Source organism: Moschus berezovskii, chromosome 19, assembly GCF_049115385.1.
Source record: "Moschus berezovskii isolate FMDL1 chromosome 19, NW_MosBer_1.0, whole genome shotgun sequence".
Lineage (NCBI taxonomy): Eukaryota > Metazoa > Chordata > Mammalia > Artiodactyla > Moschidae > Moschus > Moschus berezovskii.
The window spans coordinates 75122480-75137423 of NC_142478.1; the positions used below are offsets into that span (position 1 = coordinate 75122480).

General features: G+C 64.8%; 2 protein-coding genes across 2 annotated transcripts; one reads left to right on the forward strand and one right to left on the reverse strand.

The window, feature by feature from the left end:
* Positions 1–23: 23 nt before the first annotated feature.
* P2RX6 (purinergic receptor P2X 6) lies at positions 24–10496 on the forward strand. Its single transcript, XM_055404953.2, has 12 exons — positions 24–708; positions 1338–1488; positions 4334–4405; positions 6704–6779; positions 6941–7034; positions 7106–7186; positions 7271–7412; positions 7495–7604; positions 8649–8742; positions 8897–8962; positions 9084–9161; positions 9290–10496. Exons 1-12 carry the CDS (start codon positions 575–577, stop codon positions 9371–9373), a joined length of 1182 nt encoding a protein of 393 aa, XP_055260928.2. The 5' UTR covers positions 24–574; the 3' UTR covers positions 9374–10496.
* A 702-nt stretch (positions 10497–11198) lies between these two features.
* Positions 11199–14585, reverse strand: SLC7A4 (solute carrier family 7 member 4). The gene is made up of 5 exons (XM_055404893.2): positions 14556–14585; positions 12982–14010; positions 11956–12590; positions 11654–11762; positions 11199–11510 (listed from the first exon to the last, which is right to left on the reverse strand). Exons 2-5 carry the CDS (start codon positions 13961–13963, stop codon positions 11347–11349), a joined length of 1890 nt encoding a protein of 629 aa, XP_055260868.2. The 5' UTR covers positions 13964–14010; positions 14556–14585; the 3' UTR covers positions 11199–11346.
* Between the last annotated feature and the right edge of the window lie 359 nt (positions 14586–14944).

A 14944-nucleotide genomic window follows, 5' to 3' on the forward strand; every position in this document is an offset into this window, starting at 1 on the left:
GCGGGGCAGCTTCTCGGGGGCGTGGCACAGGGGGCTGGGGGACCCGGCAGGGCTCGACGGACTGCTCTCTGCAGCCAGGATCACGCTGCCACCCTGTGGGTCCAGCGCTCACTCACCCGCTAGCGGTCGCCTGTGTTTCTCCCCCCACCCAGGACGGCCCTCCGCAGCGCTGCTTGTTGAGCTTCAGGTCTGCACGGGGCAGCTCAGGGCTCCCTTCTTCCTGAGGCTCTCCTTGCCCTCTGGGCTCCAGCTGGCCCAGGCTGCCCTCTCACAGTGTCTGTCCCACCTGTCATCTCTCAGAGGTGACGGCTTAGAGGGCCCCGGGCCGGAGACCGCTCCTCCCTTAGTGCCCAGGGCCCAGCTGGCGGAGTTTGCAGTGGATGGGAGGCCCGGAGCAGCGGGGAGGCTGGGCCTGAGCCCAGGGGCTGGGAGGTGGAGGCTGAGTCCTGCCCGAGTGTCCCTTTAATAGCTGCTGGCTTGGCCCTGCTTGGCGCCTGCTTCAGCTCCCCGTTCAGCTGTGGCTGCAGCTGCCGTGCTGACTCACGCAGCCTGGCCGCCAGCAGGAGCTGGGAACATGGGCTCCCCAGGCGCCAGGGTGGGCTGGGGGCTTCTGGATTACAAAACGGAGAAGTATGTGATGACCCGGAACTGGCGGGTGGGCGCCCTGCAGAGGCTGCTGCAGCTGGGGGTCCTGGTCTACGTGGTGGGGTAAGAGAACAGCTCCCGGGTGTGCTGGCCGGAGGGGTCACGGCTGGGCCGAGGGGCGAGAGGTTGAGTCTTCAGGGTCTGGGCTGGTGGTCGGCGTGCAGGGCAGGAGGTGGGGAGAAGGAAGGCTCTCCATCTGTCTAGAGGCTGAGGGAGTGTCAGAGCAGGTCCTGTGCTCAGGTGCCTCCCTGCATCCTTTCCTGGGCCTTCTTCCCAGCCCCGTGCTGCACTCTGGTGCCCAGCAGGATGGGCCCCCTCCCCGCATACCGGGGGCCCTTGGCTGGGCAGGAGGTGGTCCCTGACACTCGTGAGAGCTGGAGCACTAAGGACCCTGGCAGAGACCACCAGTTCAAGCTGGGTCGGGGGTGTCTTTGAGGAGAAGCGGATCTGGACGAGGCAGGGGAGGGTGTTGGCTGGTGAACGAGGTGATGGCGGGCATCGCCAAGCTCACAGGTGCCTGGCAGGGGCCCTGGCCCTCCGACCTGTGGCCGGAGCTCTGGCCTGGGCAAGGGGTTTGGTGTGGGAGACCGGTGAAGGGAAGGCGGGGCCCCTGAGCCCCAAGCTGGGAGCCAGGAGGGTGCGGGGGAGAGGCGGGCCGGGGACGCACCACGCTGCCAGTCCGTCCCCCCCAGGTGGGCCCTCCTCGCCAAAAAAGGCTACCAGGAGCAGGACCTGGACCCCCAGGTGTCTGTCATCACCAAGCTCAAGGGGGTCTCCGTGACCCGGATCGAGGAGCTGGGCAACCGGCTGTGGGACGTGGCTGACTTCGTGAAGCCGCCACAGGTGGGTGACCCAGTGCTGCTGCTGGGCACTGGCCCCTAGGACACCCCCCCACTGTGAGTGTGTGCAGGGGGCATGGGGCGCCAGCTCTGGCCCAGGGCCACACTCAGGAAGGGCCTCGCAGAGCAGTGGCCTTCCAGTGGCAGAGGAGATGGTCAGGAAGCCAGGCCAGAGGGACGTGTTCAGCAAGCCTGCATCTGGAACGGGTGGAGAGACGCGGTGTGTGGGCATGGCGGAACGCCACCTGTGCGTGCTTGGCCGCTCAGTCATGTCCTGCTCTGTGCGACCCCACAGACTGCAGCCCACTAGGCTCCTCTGTCCATGGGATTCTCTAGGCAAGAACACTGCAGTGGGTTGCCATTTCCTCTTCCAGGGGATCGTCCTGACCCAGGGATCGAACCCTTGCCTCTTATATCTCCTACACTGGCAAATGGGTTCTTTACAGCTAGTGCCACCCAGGAAGCCCCCAGGGGAATGCTCTCCAGCCAGAGAAAGAAAGAAATAATGCCATCTGCAGCTACATGGATGGACGCGGAGATGATCAGACAGAGAGACGACATCACTTCCATGTGGAATCTAGAGTGTGACACAAATGAGTGTATCGACACCACAGACTCACGGCTGTCTGCTGTAGACGCGGACTCACGGCTGCAGACACAACACAGACTCACAGCTGCGGACACAACACAGACTCACGGCTGTCTGCCGTAGACGCGGACTCACGGCTGCAGACACAACACAGACTCACGGCTGCGGACACAACACAGACTCACGGCTGTCTGCCGTAGACGCGGACTCACAGCTGCAGACACAACATAGACTCACAGCTGCGGACGCGGACTCACGGCTGTGGACACAGCACAGACTCACAGCTGCGGACACGGACTCACGGCTGCGGACACAGCACAGACTCACAGCTGCAGACACGGACTCACGGCTGTGGACGCGGACTCACAGCTGCAGACACAGCACAGACTCACAGCTGCGGACATGGACTCACGGCTGCGGACACGGACTCACGGTTGTCTGCCGTAGACGCGGACTCACAGCTGCAGACACGGACTCACGGCTGCGGACACAACACAGACTCACAGCTGCAGACACAGCACAGACTCACAGCTGCGGACACGGACTCACGGCTGCGGACACAGCACAGACTCACAGCTGCGGACACGGACTCACGGCTGCGGACACAGCACAGACTCACAGCTGCGGACACGGACTCACGGCTGCAGACACAGCACAGACTCACGGCTGTCTGCCGTAGACGTGGACTCACGGCTGCGGACACGGACTCACGGCTGCGGACACAGCACAGACTCACAGCTGTGGACTCGGACTCACAGCTGTAGACACAGACTTGTGGCTGCCAAGCTGGGGGGTGGGGGTGAGGGAGGGAAGACTGGGAGTTTGGGATCAGTAGATGCGAAGTGTTATAGAATGGATAAACAGTAAGGTTCTGCCACATAGCACAGCAAACTATATTCAGCATCCGGTAATAAACCACAAAGGAGGGGCCTCCCTGCTGCTCTAGGGGTTAAGACTCCGCCTTCCCTAAGCAGGGGCCCAGGCATCATCCCTGGTTGGAGAACTAGGTCCTGCCTGCCGTGACTGTAGATTCCCACACGGCAGTGAAGATGCCGTGGGCTGCAAGTTTAAAAATAATTAACGTAATGGAAAAGGAGAAAGCAAAAAGCCTGCATCTGGAAAGGCGAGGGGAGTCTCAGAGCTCAGTGCCTGAGCTTGAGGGTGGCGTGGGAGGGCCGGGGGGGCGCTCCTCCTCTGCCCCCACCCCACGCTGTCTCCTGCCTCTCCTCCCAACACCCAGATTGTCCGCCGCCTCAGTCTCCTCCCGTCCCGCTGACGCCCAGTTCTAACCCTGGTGACCCCCGCCCTGAGCACAGCTGCCGCCCGGGGGCAGGCCCACCTCATCCTCCCGCCCCCAGTGTGGTGTCTCGTCCTCCAGTGACATCCCCCAGTGACCATGTCGGGCCCACTGGACACCTCCCTGCCCCTCCCAACAGCTCTCATGGCCGCCCGCGCCGTCCCTGGGCCAGGCTGACGGAAGCCTTCTGCCGGGTCCCCATGCAGCAGCCGGGCTGAGCCTCCCGGCCCCCGTCTGCCACCTTCGGAAGGCCTCTCTCTGGTGGTGGCCACTAAGCCCCTCTAAGTTTCCTTTATTAATTAATTTCACCGTGCCGGGTCTTAGCTGCGTCCTGCGGGATCTTTCGCTGCGGTGCACGGACTCTCTAGAGGGCAGCATGTGAGCTCAGTTGCTCTGGAGCATGTGGGAATCTTTCTTAGTTCCTGGCCCAGGGATCGAACCTGAGTCCCCTGCATTGCAAGGCAGATTCTTCTCCACTGGACCAGCAGGGATGTCCCCACCAAGCCCCTCTAGATCCTGACCACCGCCACCCCTCTGATGCCTCTTCCTGGGTGTGCGTACCCCAGGAAGCCTGCTAAACTTACGTGTGCAACATACGGGCACCAGCCATCATTGACCCAGACAGAGTTCACCTCTGGCCCCCCTGGCCCCTGGCCCTCTCTGCAGTGAGGGATCCACCTCGCCTCTAACCTGGATCTTCAGTGTCTGGAATCAGGGGGCTCTTGGAAAATCCTGGTTGAACAACTAAGTAAATGTGGGAGGCAGACCTGGACTCAGAAATGGTCGCAAGCCCAGCTGAGCTCCTGTCTCTGACCCCCACCTTGCCACACTGGAGTCGTCTCCCTGGGGCTCAGGGCTGGTGACTTAGTCAGGGCCCCTCCCCGCACAAACCAAGCTGCCAGCTGCTGGCCTCTCCTGGTGGGGGGCGGGGAGCAGAAACCCACCCTGACACTTCTCTTCCAGGGCGAGAATGTGTTCTTCTTGGTGACCAACTTCCTTGTGACGCCAGAACAAGTCCAGGGCAGGTGCCCAGAGGTAAAGCTGCCCGAGGGCTTCCCAGTGGATCCCTAGTTCCAGAGTCTCTCCCCGGTGAAGTGTCTGGGCCCTTCTGCATCCCGGCCCTGCCTCCAGGCACTCTGGAGGTTGTCCGGGTAACACCCAGAACAGGGCACAGTCCTCAGGTGGACGCTGATAGCCAGAGGCAAGCTGGAAGATCACCTCCCTTTTCTAGGCACAGCCTCTATTCGTGTGTCCCAGGAGCAGTTTCCATTTCTGTTAGCAAACAGCACACTGCTGCTCATGCTGAGCTCTGGGTCTCTCACGATCTGTGCATACTTTGCCCTGCAGCTGTGGTCCCTGCCATCCAGAAAATCTCCCCATCCCCAGAAACCACACCTTTCCTCCTCGCCTGAGGGCATTCCAGGGTCCAGCCTCTGTCACAGAGCCCACTGACCCTTCTCTCCAGCTGTGGATTTTTTTATCCGATTTTTTTCAAATTGTGATAACATACATGTAACATCAAAATTACCATTTTAACCATTTTTAAGGGTTCAGTTTCCTGGCTGTGGGTTTTGCTTAAAGAGTCCTGACCCAGGACACTGCCTTGGAAGCCTACCTCTGTGATGACATTTTTCTTTCATCAAGGCTAAAATGTAATCACTTGCTGGCTGGAGAGAAAGGGTGCAGTCAGTTGCCCCGAGTCCTGCTCGGTGGTCCCACCGCTGTTGCTGGGCGTCCCATGTGTCCGGCGGCCCATCGTCCCTTGACAAGCACACGACGCCCTTCCCTTTGCAAACGCTCACGGACATCCAGTCTTGGTTCAGCGTGTGGGCGGTCCTGACGTTTTGCTGGCGCCGTGGTTCTGTCTTTTCTGGAGTCCACGGGATTCTTCTTTGCTCCATGTCCTGGCTTCTGGCTCTTCCCGTGAAACAGCGGGGGCTGGGCCATAACACATCAGACCTTTTTCAGAGCCCTCCTCCGGGGGTCCTGGTGGGCTGGTCCTCCCGCCTTCCTCAGAGCCCTCCTCTGGGGGTCCTGGTGGGCTGGTCCTCCCGCCTTCCTCAGAGCCCTCCTCTGGGGGCCCTGGTGGGCTGGTCCTCCAGCCTTCCTCAGAGCCCTCCTTGGGGGTCCTGGTGGGCTGCTCCTCCCAGCATGCATGCTGTGCTCCCAGTAGTTCCATAGCCTTTAGAAACACGCAGAGCCTCCCCCGGGGGCTGCAAAACCCCACCCGCATACGCCAAGGAGCTCTGGGGCAGACGGCCCAGCCACCGAGGCTGGTCCTGAGATGGCGCAGAGGCTGCAGCTGGGAGTCCCCAGAGGTTCGGGCAGGGCTTCACACTGGACCCCAGGCTCAACGGGGGTCTTCAGGCTGTGCAGGCAGAGGGGCTGCGTGGGTCGAGGCCCCCCATGTGGGGCGAGGCATCTTGGGGGTCACCTGCTGCTCAGTGGGGGTGCAGCCTCCATTTGCACTGGAGTGGGTGGGGGGTATCCCAAGAGCTCTGTGGAGAAGCTGGTCTTGATCACAGAAGCACGGAGGTGCAGGGGGCTTGGGGAGGGGTGCTCCATCTCCGGTGCCTCGGGAGGGGCCATTCGGGAAGCCGGATGGAGGAGGACAGGGCCTGGGGGGATGCCCGCAGTGGCCCAGCCAGGCAGAGAGGAGGGACAGATGTGGGACACAGGTGGGAACCTTGAGGCCGGGCAGGTGGCCCGCACTGTCCTCCAGCCACCAGTGTTCCGCACACTGCCCCGAGCTGGGTGCCCTGGGCAACGATGTCCATCATCAGCCAGGACAGAACTGCAAACCTGCATCTGTGAGACTGCCTCCCTCTGGGGCCTGGAGCCCCAGAGAGCGCACCCCCTTCCCCTCCTGGCAACCCCCAGAACTCTGCCCCACGTGCAGGCAGCCACGATCCCGTCTTACAGGAGAACAAGGGACGGGGTTAGCCTGTGTGCTCCCAGGCCCTCCCACCAGGCTCGCCCTCGGTCACTGCCCAGCGGCCCCCACCTGGCATGACCTCACCCTCCCCGCCGCGTGTCACCTCCCCTGTTCCGGCCTCTGAATTGGACCAGAGCCACTGGGCCTGGCCATGTCACTCCCGTACCCCCAGGAGGAGCAAGTCAAGAGTCTTGCTCAGCCTTGGAACTCTGCCTGCACCCGTCTCCCTCTGGGGCTGCCCCCTGCGTGATTATCTGCAGCCTCCAGCTCTCGAGTGCCCCCAAACTCAGAGACCCCTGAGGGGCTAAGGCAGGAAGGGGTGTGTCCCCTTGCCCTGCGGGGCAGGCTCCCTGAGGGAGGCCCCTCCAGGCCCTTGGCCATCTGCTTTCTGCCCCCAGCACCCGTCCATCCCGTTGGCTAACTGCTGGGCTGACCAGGACTGTCCCGAGGGGGAGACGGGGACGCACAGCCACGGTAAGCGGGCCCACCTTGCAGGGCCTCCCCAGGCTGGGGGGCTCCAGCCGAGGGGACCCTGGGTGGTCTGTGTCTCTCCTTCCTGTCAGCTGCCCTCCCCCCCACCCCTGCCCAGGCCCCATGGAGATTTGAGGGCCTGGGGTTTGTCCCATGTTTTCAAGGCATAAAGACGGGCCAGTGCGTAGTGTTCAACGGGACCCACAGGACCTGCGAGATACGGGGCTGGTGTCCAGTGGAGAGCAGTGCTGCGCCCGTGTAAGCCCCCCAGACCCCGCACCTGCCCCCGACCATGGAGCCTGCTCTCACATCCCCTCTCCACCCCGCAGGAAGCCCCTGCTTCTCCAGGCTGAGAACTTCACCCTGTTCATCAAAAACACCGTCACCTTCAGCAAGTTTAACTTCTCCAAGTAAGTGGGGGGTTGCAGGCGGGGGGGTGGTAGACCGAAGACCCTCCTGCCCCTGCCTGGCCTGACCCCCGCCTGCCCCCTCAGGTCCAATGCCCTGGACACCCAGGATCCCACCTACTTCAAGCTCTGCCGCTACGACCCCCACTCCAGCCCCGGCTGCCCCGTGTTCCGCATCGGGGACCTTGTGTCCGCAGCCGGTGGGGTCTTTGAGGATATGGCACTGCTGGTGGGTCCCCGGTGGGGTGGGCGTGGCTCCTGGCGGCCAGGGAGGCCCCGAGAGCCGCTGGGGCAGTGCGCGCTGTGTGCAGGGTGGGGCCGTGGGTGTCCACGTCCGCTGGGACTGTGACCTGGACAGCGAGGGCACTGACTGCCGCCCCCAGTACGCCTTCCAGCTGCAGGAGCAGAGCTACAACTTCAGGTGCGGCCCCAGCGCCCCCCGCCCTGGCCGGCCCCCAGAGCTCTGGATGCCCACTGTGGGGGGGGGCGCCAGGGCCCCCAGCACGAGCTCCGTCCAGCCTCCACTCTGCACCCCTCTGCCGCTGGGACCCCCGCCCCCGCCCAATCCTGCCTCCAGCACTCCCTCCACCACACAGGGGCCTTCTTATTTTACCTTTTCCTTTAGGTTTTATTTTAAAAAGTTCCAAAGTCTATAGAAGAGTTCAAAGATTAGTACCGTGAGCACCCATGTCACCTTTGAGAAAAAGAATCTAATGACTTGAGTTTTCTGAACTGTGTCAATAGTAGTTCAAAATCTTTTTATTTTCTAATCCAAGGTGTGGTCAAGGAGCTGGCCCTGCACTTACTGTCATGTCTGGTCTCCCAAGCAGAACCCACCCCACCCCCTGGGATCCTGCCCTGCCACCTCATCATGTGTGTACATACTCATGCACACAAGCATGGACATGCTCGCACACAGAGCACACGTACAAAGCATGTTCACACATGTACACGCTCACATTTATGAGCACACACAAACACGTGCTCACACACGAGTACAAACACACATGCACACACATACACACACACGCTCACACAGCCCCCAGACTTGGAGGTGATGGCCTTGACTGCTACCTGGGCCTTAGCTGGCCTGGCTGCACTGACCCCACCACCTGTGCTTTGTGTAGAACTGCTTCCTGGCCTCTGGAAAACCAACCTGAGGGCCCCTGCAGAAAGCCTTCCCTGGTTCCCTGGGGAGAGTGAGGTCCCCCCTCTGGACCCCACAGCCCTGGGTCTGTGCCCAGGTCCCCCACTCCACTGCTGGTGTCTGTTTAGGGGCCCTTCTGCCCCATCCCCTGGGCAGCCAGGGAGCTCCTGAGGGCTGGGTCCCAGCTTGCCTTGCCCCTGTGTCCTCAGCAGCCTCCCGGGACACTGGGCGGGGCTGCGGGTTTGTGGGGTCAGCGGGTGCGGGGGATGGAGGCTGCGAGCGGGTGGAACAGGCCACCAGCCTCTCTCCTGCCCCCAGGACAGCCACTCATTGGTGGGTGAGCTCAGGTGTGGAGGCCCGTAGCCTGCTCAAGCTCTATGGGATCCGTTTCGACATCCTGGTCACAGGGCGGGTAGGTGGGCAGGGCAGGGTTGGGGGCAAGTGATGCTCATGTCACTGGGAGGGTAGGTGGGCGGGGTGGGGGTTGATGCTCACGTCACTGGGCAGGTTGGTGGGGGGCCAGGGGGCAGGGACAGTCACGGCTCAGGGCTCACCCTGTCTCTTAGGCAGGGAAATTCGGGCTCATCCCCACACTTATCTCTCTGGGCACAGGAGCGGCCTGGCTGGGCATGGTAAGTGCGGCGAGTGTGGGCAAGCACGTGCCCGGCCTGCCTGACGGGCCCCCAATGTCGGGTTTGGCCGGGGGAGGCCTGGGGGTGGGTCTGGGGCACAGCCCGGCCCTGCCGCCCCCAGATCACCGTCCTCTGTGACCTGCTCCTGCTGTACGTGGATGGAGAGGCGCACGTCTACTGGAGGACCAAGTACGAGGAGGTACGCTGCGCCCACGGGGCCCGGGTGCCGCCGGTCGGGGCCTTGGCCCGAGCCCGGACCCGCTGCCATCCCGGGTGCCGCCGGTCGGGGCCTTGGCCCGAGCCTGGACCCACTGCCATCGTCCACAGGCAAAGGCTCCAAAGAGGACCGCCCGCCCCGAGCAGACAGAACCAGCACCTGCACCCCCACGCCCGGCCGTCCAGGGGCCTTAGAGGGGGCCCAGTGCCTGTCCTGATGGCCACGGCCGTTTCCGGGAGCTGGACACCGAGGCCATGGCCCCACTAGACGGCCCGTTCCTGAGGCCTGCTCCCTGCTGGTGGGGGTTGGGGCTGGGAAGGCAAGGGCCTCGCCTTGGGGCCCTCGTGGATGGAGCCCCCAGCACTAGGACGGGGTGGAAGGACGCAGGGAGCAGCCCCAGAGCCGCCTGTGGAGGGGCCTGTAGCAAGACGCGTCGGGGTGCTTCCCCGGGGCTCCAGCTGCATTTGTGTGCGGAAAACCATCTCCCAGCTCTTCACCAGGACGCCCAGCACGGCCCCCGCACCAGTGGTCCACACAGTCCCTCCTCTGGCTGTACAGACCCCCAACCCTCTCCTTGGTCAGCACCCCAATCCTAAGTCCCCATCTCGGAGCCCCAGTGTCTGAGGCAGAGTGTCTCTGCTGCTGGGATCCACTCCTGGAATTCATACCGGGGCGGGCAGATGGCCCAGCCCTTCCCTGTGGCAGCCCTCAGGTTCTTGGGGGAGCTGGGACCGACAGAAGACCACAGACGAGCTGCTCCGGGGGTTGGCTGAGCCCCTGGAGACACCCAGCCCACCCCCCTGGAACCGGGTGGGGAGGAATGGTGGGAGGGGAATTCTCTGCTGCCCAAGGTCACCCCCGGGGCCAGCCTTCAGCAGCGGCTCTCTGGAGGCCCTGTGTTTTGGGAGTGGAGCCCTGAGGCTGGAAGGAATGTCCCAGACAAGTCCCAGAGGCCACAGCAGGCTGGCCAGGGTCTGGTATGCTGTCGTCACGGGGTCTGGGTCCCGCCTGCTGGACTCCTCATGGCAGAGATTCGCGGGTGCCCGCGTGGGAAGTCTGGGGCTCTTTCTCATGGGGCCCAGTGACCAGGCGTGCTGGCCACGGCCAGGGCAGTGACACGGGCCAGCTGTGAAGGGCCAGCGCCGGGCTCAGGCTGGGCTCAAGCTGCCTCTTGATCCCCAGAGCAGTGTCCAGGGGGCGGGGGGCCCTCAGGGCCAGGGCAAGGGGTGTGGGCCCATGCATGGGCCCAGACAACACTGATGAATGGCTGCAAGGTTGGAGAGTAAAGCCTGCCAAAGCTACAGCTTCCCGTGTGTTCCTTATGGGCAGGGACAGGCTGGTGGCCTCTGCGGGGGCACAGCATCACCGGGGACCGGCGGGCTGCACCTGGGCCCTTCCCAAGGACCAGGGGTCAGGGGGAGCCAGAGGGCACTTGGGATGGATGCAGGCTCTCGGGCGCCCAGCCTGGGGAGGCACCGGGGTCTGAGCCTGGAGGCCAGGGGCCTCAGTCTGCACGTGCTGCGCCCATGGGTATGTGTCTGGAGGTGTGTGTGCTCGTGTAGGCGTGCCTCTGCCTCCCCAGGGGGGCCTCAGGCACACGCCACGCTCTCCGGGAGCCGAGGAGACAAGGGCACCCCGGAACTCCGCTGCCCTTCTAGGCGGCCTCCCCGGGGCCCAGGTGCCTGTGTCGGGCCCGCCCCCCAGGGGAAGGGAGCCTGACTCTGCCCCTCTGTGCTGGTGCATGGGGGGGTTGTGGCACCCTTGGAGGGGCAGAGGGCACTGGCTTGAGTGTCCTCAGCCCAGGGCTGTCCCAGGCCGACACCTCCCCCATGCGGAATCCCAGCCCCTCTACTCCACCCTGACAGTCGAGCGAGCCCTTCCCAGGGGCCAGTGAGGACCCGGTGGCTCAAGATCCATGGACATGACACGGCCACAGGGCTGGTTGAGCGGTTCCTATTGTGGGTCCCCGAGACAGGGCGTCCTCCCCACCCACCCCAGTAGCTGGAAAGAGTAGCAAAGAGTCCACCGCCCCAGCGCCGGCCGCACCCACTCCAAGGGCGACGTGCAGCACCGGCCCCTAAACCAGAGTCCGCGGGTCCCAGGGGCCCCCTCGGGTGGGCAGGCCCGAAAGCCTGCCCAGCTGCCCTGAATGGAGGGCGGGCAGCTCTCAAGGACTGCCAGGCCCCTCGGCCGGTGTCCGGCCGGGGTCCTGCGCCATCTCCTCCAGCCCGCCGTCGGGGAAAGCCACATAGCGGGCGGTGACCAGCCCCGGCGGCTCCCGCTTGTTCTCCTTGCTGTGCCAGATGCCGTAGCCAAAATACACCAAGAGTCCTGCCGGGGCAGTGTGAGCATGAGCAGCAGGCCCCAGCCCTGCTCACCCTACTGACCACCGGCCCCCACCCCCAGGCCCAGGCCCCAGCCCTGCTCACCCTCCTGACCACTGGCCCCCGCCCCCAGCCCAGGCCCCCACTCACCCATCAGCAGCCAGATGGTGAAGCGCACCCAGGTCAGGTAGCTCAGCTTCAGCATCAGGCAGAAGTTGAGGACGATGCTCAGGGCTGGAATCAGGGGCACCAGGGGCATCTGGGGAGCAAGGGCAGGGCTGGGCCGGCTGCAGGCGCCCACCGGCCCAGGGCCCGCTTCTGCAGGCCTCCGAGCCTGTTTCTGCCTTGGGAGGCTTTGGAGCCTGGGGGCCACCCACAGACACGGGGACGTGCCTGGCTGAGGATGCGGGGTGGTGGGCTGACGGCGGGTACGGGGGGTGGCGGGGGGTTACCTGGAAGGTGTCCTTCAGGCGTTGCTGCTGGTGGGCCCCCAGGACAAGGAGACTGAGCAGAAACATGACACTGCTGCACAGCAGCAGCAGGAGGAAGCCCCAGAATGGGAGGTGCAGGACCGAGTGCCCAAGCGTCAGCACGCAGCCCAGGGCGATGGCGGAGATCACCAGCCCGCAGATGGCCCCGCGCACAGCTGTGCCAGGGCTGCCCCTGTGCAGGAAGCCCAGGTAGGGCCTCAGGGCTGGCCGCAGCCGCCCTGGCGCAGGGCCATGCCCAGTGCCCACCAGCTCCAAGTGGTCAGAGAAGGAGTTGTACTCCTTGGCCTTCGGGCTGGAGCTGGCCAGGCCAGGCGAGCTGGACTGAGAGGCCGTCTGGAATCGCAGCACGAGCACGCTGATGGCCACAAAGGTGTAGGCCAGCAGGGTGCCGATGGACAGGAACTGCACCAGGGCGTCGAGGTCCAGCAGCAGTGTCACCACAGCCGTGAGGGCCCCGAACACCAGGATGCCCAGCAGAGGCACCTGCGTCCGGGGGTGGACGTAGGCAAACGCCTCAAAGAACAGCCCGTCAACGGCCATGGCGTAGATGATGCGTGGCAGGCAGAAGAGGCCGTTGAGCTGGACGGTGGTCATGGCTGCGGCAGAGGGCGAGGGCTGGTCAGCGCGCCCAGCAGGCGGGCACCCCAGAGGCTGCGGCAGGGGCCCCTAGGAGCCTGTGCCTGAGTTTATCTGGGTTCTCGGAGTGAGCCTGAGTGCCTGCAAGGTGCAGGGCGATCACCCCTCCTCTAGCCCAGGAATGGGACACCTCAGTTGCAACCTGACGAGGGCTGAGTCCCTGTGAACAGGAAGCATGTACCCAGGCTGACATCCCACGTATAAGGGGGCCAGCGAGTCCCTGCCCACGAGCCTGGGTGGAGTCTAATAATTAGCACCTCCCTGGGCTACAGCTGGTAAAACCGAAGCCCAGACAGTGATGTGTGTCCCCTCCTCACCCGCCCCGGGAGACCAGGGTAGGACCCCACTCACCACAGATGGAGCCAGTCGCCACGAGGTAGCCAGCCCAGCCGTAGCCCCGCTGGTAGAAGGCGTCAGCAAGCGCGGAGTTAGGGTTCAGGCTGTGCCAGGGGATCATGAGGGTGAGCACGGCAGAGACCAAGATGTAAGCAGCGGCCGCCAGCCCGAGCGACAGGGCAATGGCCAGGGGCACGGCGCGCTTTGGGTCCCGGGCCTCCTCACTGGAGGCGGCGATGACATCGAAGCCCACAAAGGCGTAGAAGCAGGTCGCTGTGCCGGACATGATGCCAGAGAAGCCGAAGGGTGAAAAGCCGCCCTCCCCCGCACCCCAGTTGCTGGGCCGGGCGAGGATGAAGCCCAGGACGATGATGAAGAGGATGACGACCATGCTGACAGCCGACAGGGTGTGGTTGAGCCAGGAAGAGACGCGGGCCCCGCAGGAGACGAAGGCAGAGGCCAGAAGGATGATGCCCGCAGCCAGCCAGTCTGGACTTCTGGCCAGGAAGGGCATGTGCCAGACGCCCATGTGGGCCTCGGTGAAGTTGTGGATACGGTGGTCGAACATGGCGTCCAGGTAGCCGCTCCAGGCACGGGCCACAGCGGCGCCGGCGATGACGTACTCAAGCACGAGGTTCCAGCCGATGAGGAAGGCCCACAGCTCGCCCACAGACACGTAGGTGAACAGGTAGGCAGAGCCCGTGCGGGGCACACGGGCCCCGAACTCCGCGTAGCACAGGGCCGCCATCAGGGAGGCCACGGCGGCCACGACGAAGGCCACGGTCACAGCAGGGCCCGTGACTTCCTTGGCCACGGTGCCCGTGAGCACGTAGAGGCCGGAGCCCACCATGGAGCCCACCCCCAGCAGGGTCAAGTCCAGTGTGGACAGGCAGCGCTGCAGCGACGTCTCCATGGCACTGTCCTCCAGCAGCTTCTGCCTCTTCAGCTTCTGGCAGAAGCGCGCCAGGCCAGCAGCGCAGGGCCGTCCTGGGGCCATCGTGGGCAGAGAGGAGCAGAGGGGAGCCCGGAGCCAGCTGCAGGCACCTACCAGGGCCAGAGGGGAGTGACGGGTTACCCCACCTACAGTGTGATCGCACCCTGGGTCCCAAGTGCCCTTAACAGTGGCTGCCCGAGGGCTGGGCTGGGCCGCGGGCCGTCTGCCTCCAGGGAAGGGATCCTAGTGGAGCTGAATCTGGGCGTGTTGTGTCTGAGTGTGGGGGGCGGGGGTGGCCTCGAGGGCGCAGAGAGGCAGTCCCAGGGAGCCAGACTGGGAGCCCAGCCTCCGGATCTGGGAACCCAGAGCCAGGTGGAAACCCGAGGCTTGCCTGGAGCCGGGCCAGGCCTCCAGCACCCGTAACAGGCGCTGGGCGTTGCCCAGCCGCCACCTGGCCTCAGACGCCGGGTCCCCTTCCCCTGCCACGCAGGCCGGAGGAGCCGCGCAGCCGGCGGAACCAGCCGGGGATCCCAGGCTCCTGGCTGCGCCCCCGCCCCCGACTCGCCGCTGCCCCTGGAGCCGGCCTCACCCCTCCGTCCTCAGGCACCCGAGCCCTCGCCTCCTCCCGCCCGAGCCCGTCCCCACTGCCACCCACCTGCCGCCGCCGCCGCCGCCACGGCCACTGTGCGCGCTGCGCCCGCCCCGCCCGCCGGTGCCGCCCTCCCGCGCGCAGAGCCCGCCCCCACGCCCGGGGCCGAGCCAGCCGGCCGCACCTCGCTGACACACAGCGGGGCAGCCCACCCCTTCCTCAGCCTGGCTCCAGGGGCGCCCCATCCCTGGGCCTGGTTCACAGACGAGGAAGCCCAGGCCAAGGCCAGCGGGGTGCCCCGAGCGGGTGCAGTTCTGGAGGCAGGGGACGGGTCTGGAGCCCACCTGCATTCTGCTGGAGCAGACTCCCTCCTTGATCCTGCCACCCCCAACGCTGGGGCTCTGAGCCCTTTGGAGTCAGGCTGGCCCTGGTGAGCCGAGGGTGCAGAGCTGGCC

Bases quoted from the DNA above. Each gene is read 5' to 3' on its own strand.
- P2RX6 (XM_055404953.2), top strand. From the start codon at position 575: ATGGGCTCCCCAGGCGCCAGGGTGGGCTGGGGGCTTCTGGATTACAAA. The intron at 1,489-4,333 runs GTGGGTGACCCA...CTTCTCTTCCAG, and splicing joins ACTTCGTGAAGCCGCCACAG to GGCGAGAATGTGTTCTTCTT. The intron at 7,413-7,494 runs GTGGGTCCCCGG...CGCTGTGTGCAG, and splicing joins TTGAGGATATGGCACTGCTG to GGTGGGGCCGTGGGTGTCCA.
- SLC7A4 (XM_055404893.2), bottom strand. From the start codon at position 13,963: ATGGCCCCAGGACGGCCCTGCGCTGCTGGCCTGGCGCGCTTCTGCCAG. The intron at 11,763-11,955 runs GTAACCCCCCGC...CTTGCTCCCCAG, and splicing joins GCCTGAAGGACACCTTCCAG to ATGCCCCTGGTGCCCCTGAT. The intron at 11,511-11,653 runs GTGAGTGGGGGC...CTGCCCCGGCAG, and splicing joins CACCATCTGGCTGCTGATGG to GACTCTTGGTGTATTTTGGC.